General features: G+C 60.3%; 1 protein-coding gene across 7 annotated transcripts in view; it reads left to right on the top strand.

The window, feature by feature from the left end:
- The window catches only part of LINGO1 (leucine rich repeat and Ig domain containing 1), a 161,217-nt gene extending 157,223 nt beyond the window's left edge, over positions 1–3,994 (top strand). For all 7 annotated transcript variants that reach the window (XM_037734937.1, XM_017518604.2, XM_037734935.1 and 4 more), the window contains one exon: positions 1,112–3,994. In XM_037734937.1, coding sequence (XP_037590865.1) covers positions 1,124–2,968 — 1,845 coding nt within the window. In that variant the 5' untranslated portion in view covers positions 1,112–1,123 and the 3' untranslated portion in view covers positions 2,969–3,994. The remainder of the gene's footprint in view (positions 1–1,111) is intronic.
- The last annotated feature ends 5,615 nt before the right edge of the window (positions 3,995–9,609 follow it).

The raw sequence follows: 9,609 nt of genomic DNA, 5'->3' as shown, positions 1-9,609 counted from the left end.
TTTTGTATTTTTAGTAGAGACGGGGTTTCACCATGTTGACCTGGACGGTCTCGATCTCTTGACCTCGTGATCCACCCGCCTCGGCCTCCCAAAGTGCTGGGATTACAGGCGTGAGCTACCGCGCCCGGCCGGAGCACACTCTTAATTGGGTATCAGAAAACACTTCTTAGAGCAGTGAACTTAAATTAGGCCTTGAGGATGGGATTTCAACAGCCAGGGAAGGGGCATTGCCAGAGCAGAGAACCGCAGGAGCCAAGACCAGGAGGCAGGAAAAGACTCTCCAGGCCCTGGGCTCAGACGCCTGAGCTGGGTCACCAAATGGGACCCAGAGGTAGGGGAGACTCACAGATCCCACCGAGTCCAGGCTGGGTTTGCAGGTGCACAGGGACGGGGAGGGCGGCTTCAGGGCTGGGCTTTCCGGATGAGGGTGTCCTCCAGCAGTCCAGGAATGCTGTGGGGGCAGACTGTGGACAGTGACTGGTGTCATTGGTTTACTGCAGACCCAGCCACAGAGCTGATGGGGAGAGAGCGTGGCATCTGCACCCAGGGAGGCTCAGGGCTCAGGGCTGAGCCAGTGGGATCCCCGGCAGCCTCAGAAGCCCTGGCCATGCACGGTGGGGTGCTAGCAACACTCGGCTGCTCGGCTCAGGCTTCTCAGGGCTGTTCCTAGAGGCCTCAGCCCTTGAGCCCCTTGATCCCCGCTGTGAGCCCAAGGCGGCTCAGCAGGTCTGGTTTTATCCCTGATGAGCACCAGGGGAGCTGTGACTCAGGGCAGGGTGTGTGCCTGAAGTCCACCGCCTGTGAAATGTAAAGGAGGCGGCGCCAATGCCAGGCTCTCTGAGGTGACCCGCCCCTTCCCTGAGCCCCTCCATCCCAAGGATGCTGGGAGGGTCCTCTGGGAAGACTCCGGACAATGTAAGAGGCAAAGAGGAGGCAGCATGAGGAGGCCAGAGGCCCTCTGGCCTGGGCATCTGGACCCTGGACCCTGCCTCTCTGTCTGCATCGGGGTCTCCGTGACAGGACAGGAGGGGACCCAGGCGGCTTGGGGTGGGGTCCAGACACACACTGCCCCTAACCGCCACCTCTGTCCTGTGCTTGCTCCCGGCTGCAGGTGAGCGAGAGGATGCTGGCGGGGGGCGCGAGGAGCATGCCCAGCCCCCTCCTGGCCTGCTGGCAGCCCATCCTCCTGCTGGTGCTGGGCTCGGTGCTGTCAGGCTCGGCCACGGGCTGCCCGCCCCGCTGCGAGTGCTCCGCCCAGGACCGCGCCGTGCTGTGCCACCGCAAGCGCTTTGTGGCAGTGCCTGAGGGCATCCCCACCGAGACTCGCCTGCTGGACCTGGGGAAGAACCGCATCAAAACGCTCAACCAGGACGAGTTCGCCAGCTTCCCGCACCTGGAGGAGCTGGAGCTGAACGAGAACGTCGTGAGCGCCGTGGAGCCCGGCGCCTTCAATAACCTCTTCAACCTCCGGACGCTGGGTCTCCGCAGCAACCGCCTGAAGCTCATCCCGCTGGGCGTCTTCACCGGCCTCAGCAACCTGACCAAGCTGGACATCAGCGAGAACAAGATCGTCATCCTGCTGGACTACATGTTCCAGGACCTGTACAACCTCAAGTCGCTGGAGGTCGGCGACAACGACCTCGTCTACATCTCCCACCGCGCCTTTAGCGGCCTCAACAGCCTGGAGCAGCTGACGCTGGAGAAGTGCAACCTGACCTCCATCCCCACCGAGGCGCTGTCCCACCTGCACGGCCTCATCGTCCTGAGGCTCCGGCACCTCAACATCAACGCCATCCGGGACTACTCCTTCAAGAGGCTGTACCGACTCAAGGTCTTGGAGATCTCCCACTGGCCCTACTTGGACACCATGACACCCAACTGCCTCTACGGCCTCAACCTGACGTCCCTGTCCATCACGCACTGCAACCTGACCGCCGTGCCCTACCTGGCCGTCCGCCACCTGGTCTATCTCCGCTTCCTCAACCTCTCCTACAACCCCATCAGCACCATCGAGGGCTCCATGTTGCACGAGCTGCTCCGGCTGCAGGAGATCCAGCTGGTGGGCGGGCAGCTGGCCCTGGTGGAGCCCTACGCCTTCCGCGGCCTCAACTACCTGCGCGTGCTCAACGTGTCTGGCAACCAGCTGACCACGCTGGAGGAATCGGTCTTCCACTCGGTGGGCAACCTGGAGACGCTCATCCTGGACTCCAACCCGCTGGCCTGTGACTGCCGGCTCCTGTGGGTGTTCCGGCGCCGCTGGCGGCTCAACTTCAACCGGCAGCAGCCCACCTGCGCCACGCCCGAGTTCGTCCAGGGCAAGGAGTTCAAGGACTTCCCCGATGTGCTGCTGCCCAACTACTTCACCTGCCGCCGCGCCCGCATCCGGGACCGCAAGGCGCAGCAGGTATTTGTGGACGAGGGCCACACGGTGCAGTTCGTGTGCCGCGCCGACGGCGACCCGCCGCCCGCCATCCTCTGGCTCTCGCCCCGAAAGCACCTGGTCTCAGCCAAGAGCAATGGGCGGCTCACAGTCTTCCCCGATGGCACGCTGGAGGTGCGCTACGCCCAGGTACAGGACAACGGCACGTACCTGTGCATCGCGGCCAACGCGGGCGGTAACGACTCCATGCCCGCCCACCTGCATGTGCGCAGCTACTCGCCCGACTGGCCCCATCAGCCCAACAAGACCTTCGCCTTCATCTCCAACCAGCCGGGCGAGGGAGAGGCCAACAGCACCCGCGCCACTGTGCCTTTCCCCTTCGACATCAAGACCCTCATCATCGCCACCACCATGGGCTTCATCTCGTTCCTGGGCGTCGTCCTCTTCTGCCTGGTGCTGCTGTTTCTCTGGAGCCGGGGCAAGGGCAACACGAAGCACAACATCGAGATCGAGTACGTGCCCCGGAAGTCGGACGCAGGCATCAGCTCCGCCGACGCGCCCCGCAAGTTCAACATGAAGATGATATGAGGCCGCGGTGGGGGGCAGGGACCCCCGGGCGGCCGGGCAGGGGAAGGGGCCTGGCCGCCACCTGCTCACTCTCAGTCCTTCCCACCTCCTCCCTGCCCTTCTCCACACGTTCTCTTTCTCCCTCCCGCCTCCGTCCCCTGCTGCCCCCCGCCAGCCCTCACCACCTGCCCTCCTTCTACCAGGACCTCAGAAGCCCAGGCCTGGGGACCCCACCTGCACAGGGGCGTTGACAGACTGAAGGTGAAAGCCGACAGACCGACACACGGCAGAGTCAGTAATTCAATAAAAAAGTTACGAACTTTCTCTGTAACTTGGGTTTCAATAATTATGGATTTTTATGAAAACTTGAAATAATAAAAAGAGAAAAAAAAAACTATTTCCTATAGCTAGTCGGAATGCAAACTTCTGACGTCCTGATTGCTCCAGGGCCCTCTTCCAACTCAGTTTCTTGTTTTTCTCTTCCTCCTCCTCCTCTTCTTCCTCCTTTCTCTTCTCTTCCCCTGTGGGGAGGGATCACTCAGGAAAACAGGAAAGGAGGTTCCAGCCCACCCACCTGCCCACCCTGCCCCAGGCGCCATCGGGAGCAGGCTGTGGGGCCAGGCCTGGGCCCAGCTCGGGGCTGGCTTTTTGCAGGGAGCAGGTGGAGGGGACAGGTCTGCCGATGGGGGTGGGAGCCTGCCTGCTGGGCTGCCAGGTGGCACTACTGCCAGGGGTGGGAGCCTGGCTCGGGTGTGGCTGAGACTCTGGACAGGGCTGGGGTCCTCCTGGGGAACAGCACAGTCAGGGGAGAGAGGCAGGGGCTGGAGTGGGGCTGACCCCAGCCTCCGGTCCCAGCCCTGCTGCTCACTTGCTGTGTGGCCTCAAGCAGGTCACTGGCCTCTCTGGGCCTCAGTCTCCACATCTGTACAAATGGGAACATTACCCCCTGCCCTGCCTACCTCACAGGGCTGTTGTGAGGAATTGAGATGATGTATGTGAAACACTTTGTAACCTGTAAAGCGCTGTGCACACGTGTGGGTGACTGTTCTCATTATGGTCATTATTATCTCATTGGGGGGGATGGGGCTGCTGAGGGGCCCTCCGTGGGGGTAGGGTTGGGGGGCATCGGGGGAGGGGCAGCTCCAGGGACTTCCAGAGGCTCCTCCTAGGACAGCGGCTGGGGCTGTGGCTGGCAGCACTGGCTGGAGAGGGGTGCTGTAGCCCCGAAGGGGATCCTGAGGCTGTGGACACAGAGATTCCCTCACCGCTGGTCTAGTGGTGGGTCTGACTGCCAGGCCTGACGGTAACAGCTCTGCGGGGCTCAGGGCTTAGCTCCCCGGAAGCTGGAGGCTCCCTGCAGCATTGGCCTAGACTGATGCAAGGATTGGCCCCAAACCTCTGCAAGCATGCATCAGGCACCTACTGTGTGCCGTTTCCCACTTAGAGTGCCCAGGCTGTGGGGCTGGGGGGTGGGGGCAGTTCTGGGGTTGCCCTTGAGGCTTCCCCGACCCAGTCACCATCAGTCTGGCCCCATCTTTCACCAGGCCATGCTCTCAGCCTGTCCCGGGCTGTGAGGGCTTCTGGGTTTGGGGCCGGGATCTGCCTGTGTGTGAGCAGAGGAGGAGGCTCACCAAACAGCTCCCCACCCACTGCTTCCAGCCCTGTGCATTCATACCAAACCCAGCAGCTCCAAACTTGACCCTGGAGAGGGGCGCCCCCAAGGATGGACTGAGGAGGCGGGCAGTCACCTTGTAAGTTTCCCATCGGCCATGGGCCTCGACCCAAAAAGCTGGGCCAGTAGCTCAGCCAGCAGACCACCCTCATCTCTGCCAGGAGGGAGGGGCTTCAGGGTCAGGGAGGCCTGGTTTCTCCCCTCCAGGTTCCCTCTTTCTTTGGCAACTCCTTGGGTTCAGCCCCATAGTGGACCCAAGGTGATCCCGCTGCTCATTCTTCAAGCTAGGGGAGAACCCCAGCCACGCAAGGATTGATGGGCACAGACCCAGCTGAAACGTGGAGGGGAGCAGTAGGAAAGTCAGCCCTCACGGCAGCAGACTTTGGGATGCAGCTCCTCCCACCAGAGTTCTTCCCAGGGCCAAGGCCCCCACCCAAACTGGCACAGCTGCATGCCTAGCACCTTCTAAGCCAAGCCTCCATGGTGGGCGGAGTCAGGCATGGAGTTGGCAGTCAGTCACTTATTCATTCATTCAATCTGAAGGCATCTCTGAGAGGCTGCCTGGCTCCTGGTTCCGGCTGCAGCAGTTGGTAGCCATAGCTAGGCCAGCCTGCCCTCTCCTGCATCTACCAGCCGCCACCTGACATTGTCCGTGCTTCTGGGGAGGCTCAAGCCCTCTGAACTATGGCTTTATCCCCTGAGAAGAAACAGGATCCTCCCCCCGTAGGATCCTGGACTATTGGTATGCAAAGGTTGAGTGAGGGTCCCTGGGGGCAGCCTAGACCAGTGGTTATAAGGCTGTCCGGTGTGACAGGCCTGGGTTTGAGTTCCAGTCCCAGCACTTACCAGCTGTTTGGCATTGTGACTGAACTCCTCTGAGCCTCAGACTCCTCGCCTGTGAAATACATGATGTTACTGGTTCCGGTCATCAGGAGGATGGAATGAAAGCGCCTAGGTTGCCCTGTGGGTCGTGCAGTGCCTGCCTTTCCGTCAGTCCCTTACAACTGGCAGTGGTGACGACGATCCCACTCTTCACAGGGTGGCACACAGCCTCTAAGTGACAGGTCCGGGGCCTCTAAGTGACAGGTCCGGAGCCTGCTTCCTCACTCCCAGAGCCACTGACTTCTAAAACTGGCTCAAGGCTTCTCAGAGCCCCTTCTGAGCAGAAGGAGGGACAGGGGAGGGGTCCTTGGGTCTGTATACAACAGGAGGCCACGTGAATCTTCAAGAACCCCACAAGCCTGCCCCTCCTCCCAGGAGAGACCAGCACACAGGCCTCTATAACCCAGACCTGGAAACCCAGCTGGCATGTCCTCTGCAGGAGGTGGCTTATACGGGTTCTTACTAACCCCTCTGGGATGCCTCAAGCTTCTGGTAAGAGCAGGGAGGTCCAGGGGCCAATTTACTCCTGGCTGCTGGGAGAGAACCGGCCACTGAGGAAACTCAAGAACATGAGAAAATGCCTAGGTTGTTTTCAGATGGGGCAGGATCAGTTTGGGGGAATGTGAGTGCCCGGGGACCCAGGACTGGGCAGAGCCCAGGTGGGAAGCCAGGGGGCCTGATGCAACCCCTTCCTGGCTGTGTGGCCTTTATCTGTGGAAGAAGGTCATGAACTCAACTGTCGCTGAAAGCCCTGCTGGATTTAAAGGGCATCGTCTGGGAAGCCGGGCTGGAGAAGCTGCCTTCTCCATGCCTGGACAGCCTCTGCAGGGGGAAAGGAGGAACGGATACCGCCTTGCCCTGGCACACACACAGCTGGAACCTGAGCCCGGAGGTGGCTGGGAGGGCCAGAGCCTTCCTGGGCCACCCACACTGCCCCACAGCCCTGATGGCACTGCTCTGCCTCAGACCCCATGGGGTGTTGGGGGCAGAATGTCCTGCTGCCTCGAACCCTATTGGGAGCTGGCTGCCCTGCTCACCTTTTAATCTGGGGCCAAGGCGACGAGGCTGGAGGAAGCTGTTGGGGAAAAGGCAAGATAGTGAATTCTGAGAGTCCAGTCTGCTTTCCAGGAGACGGAAAGACCGGAACAGCCTCCAGGCCTGCCTCTCCATGAGGCAGACACGCCTGAAACAGCAAGGATGCTGAGCCCGGGTACCCACTCCCGACATTCAAGTGGACCAGGCTGAGGCAGCACCAGGAATATGAGTGTTAGACCGAGCAGTGAGCACCAGGCCACCTCCCTGGTATACCCCTCACAAGTCAGAATACGAGGCTCAGAGAGGGAAAGTAACCTGCCCAGTGTCACACAGCAGAGTGGCAGATGGGACATGGGCTTTGGAGTCAGGCTGACCTTGGTTCAAATCCCACCTCCACCACTGAGTCCCACATACAGAGTAGGGTGTCTGGGAAGATGGAAGACAGTGTGGTAAAGTGACCCTACATAGGGTGTGGCACCTGTTGGGTACACTAATGACCACGTTACTAGTGTGACATCTTCACGGGCAAGCAACGGGGTGGTGGCTGAATTCAGAACTGGTAGGGTAAGGGACTGTGCAGGACATGACAGGGACACCAGATGGGTTGGGGTGGAAGCCACGCCTGGCCATACCCTCTGCTCTGCCACTGGAGACCTCAGGGCCATGTGGGGAAGATGAGATTGGACTCCAGGCCATAAGCCCTATTTGCCCAGGAGAGACAGCGGCTGTGTCCCGAGGCCCTGGAGGATAAGGCCACAGTCTGTGGTTAGAGGCAAGGGAACATGTCACAGAGAGCAAGGGGGAAGGGGTGAGAGGAGGCGTGTAGACCCCTGGCTGGCATCAGGAGTCCCTGGGAAAGTTCTGTCACCAGCTGACCAAGGGCCCTTGAGTCTTTTTGGGCCTGAAGTCAGGGTTCAGAAGGTGCAAGGGGCAGGGAGCACAGCCCAGCTGGAGCTAAGTGACTTACTGGAACCCTCGGAGAACCTGCTTCCGCTGTCCATCGCCTTTCCTGCTTCTCTCCCCAACTTGGGTGCCCTCTGATGACATGACAGCTGTACAGGACTGAAAGTCCCCAGCTCCCATTCAACGCCCCAGCTCCAGCCTCCTTCACAGTCTGGCTGGCTAAGGGCTCTGATTTCTTCATTCCTAGACTCCAGAGGAGAAAAGTCTGAATGGTCACTCACCAGCCAACAGGTTGGCTGCCTTGAAGTCAGGCGCCCATCCCCATGTCCAGTCAGCTGTGGCCAAGGAGCTCAACCCTGCACAAGCCAAGCTGGGGTAAAGATGGTGCAAGAAGCATGAAGGATTGGATCAACTATCTATTTCTGCGTAACCACCACACCCAAAACCATCGTTTATTTGTCCCTAGCTCTGGAACTTGGGCAGAGCTTGGTGAGAACAGCTCATCTCAGTTCTGTGTGGCATCGACCGGGGAGACCTGACGGCAGCTGAAGATCCCAGCTGGCTTCTGACGGTGTCTGTGACCTCAGCTGGGAGGCTGGAGGGGCTGCCGGGCCGCTGGCTCCTCTCTTTCTACACAGTCTCTCTGAGTTAGCTGGACTTCTTTAGGGTAGCTCACCACTCCAAGGTGATGTAATGGAAGCTCCCAGGTCTCCAGGCCGAGGCCAGGCAGACCCAGAGCACCACACTGGCTGTGTTCTGTTGGTCAAGGCAGTCTCAGATGCCCCTACATTCATCGAGAGGGAGCACAGTGCCCAGCTCTCACTAGGGGAGGCTGCAGTCACAGGCGAAAGGGCACGCAGGCTGTGAGAGCTGTCGCAGCCACCTTTGGACGTCACCTCCCACAGGGATCTCCGCTGTGCCTTCTTCCTTTGAGGAACCAGTAGTGGGTGCAAAGCCCTGTACGGTTTGCTCAGGAGTAGGGGGCTTAGTGAGAGATGGTGACTGGTAAGAGCCAGGACCTGAACCCAAGTTTGCTGTGCAGTCTGGGCCCCTTTCCATAGCGAGGGTGCAGGGGAAATATGGCAATAATCACAATAGCTAGTGTTTATGGAGCGCTCGTTCGTGCCAGGCCCCAGGCCAGATGCCCTACGTGCCTTCTCTTATTTCATCTTCCCAGGAGGAAGGGCCTACACATCCCCCTTCAGATGGGAACACTGAGAAGAGACTGTCAGGGGCCACCAGCCGGCAGGTGCTGACGCCAGGATTCACACTTGGGGCGTCAACACTTCCCTGAAAGAAATCACTGCATTGGGCCTGAACCACTCCAGACTCAGGCTTCTTGTCTGTGAAGCAGGCACGGCCTCCTTTCTTTGTGGAAGCTGGTGGAGGGTGTGCTGTGGCTTGGGAGGGTGAGCACGTGGTGGGGGCATGTGAGAAGCTTCCACCCATCCTGCTTCCCCCACCCTGGCCCCCAGCCCACCTGGCATTCCTGTGGGGTCCTGAGACCAGAGCACGGCACCCAGGTTCTGCAGCCTGCTCTGAAGGACTGGCCCTCTAGGCCTGGCCTGGTCCCTGCTGGTCCACAGGGGGCCACGGGGCAGGGGTCTAAGAACAGCGGCCACACAACACATCCGTGGGGGCAGGGCCCTCCCCCGGGAGCTGCAGCCTCTGCCTGCCTGAGCAAGCTGATTGCTCAGCCTGGAAAGGGATTTACAGCCTCCCCATAAGCCTATTATGGCTCGTCCTGCCATCCCAGCCCCGGCCCTGTCATCCTGCCTGGTGACAGTGCTGGTGTCTGAGAAGGGGCCACGGAGGCTGAGAGATGCCCCAGTCCTCGGCCTCAGCCCTTCCTTCTCCAGCCTTCAGGCCAACCCAGGAGGCCTCTCCACGCCCTGGATGTGACCCCAGCAGGGACCCAAGGGCTGGCTGTCCCTGGACCACCCGCTGCCTACACCCCGTCACTCCCGGTGTGGACTGTGACACAGCCACAGAGACAGCCTATCCTGGGACTGGAGTGGCAGGGTGTTCCGGAGGAACAGAGGAGGAGGAGGAAGCTGGAGGCGGAAGAAAGAGAAACCCAGGTGGGAGAGAGCCGGGCGGGCCCTCCTGGTGATTCATCCCTCCCAGTTCCCGGGGTCCAAGCTCAGCCCAAAGGCATCAGTCACGATGG

This window comes from Cebus imitator, unplaced genomic scaffold (genome assembly GCF_001604975.1).
Source record: "Cebus imitator isolate Cc_AM_T3 unplaced genomic scaffold, Cebus_imitator-1.0 Scaffold689, whole genome shotgun sequence".
Classification (NCBI taxonomy): Eukaryota; Metazoa; Chordata; class Mammalia; order Primates; family Cebidae; genus Cebus; species Cebus imitator.
Note: the sequence above shows the minus strand (reverse complement) of the source record. Positions and strands in the feature narration are given on the sequence as shown.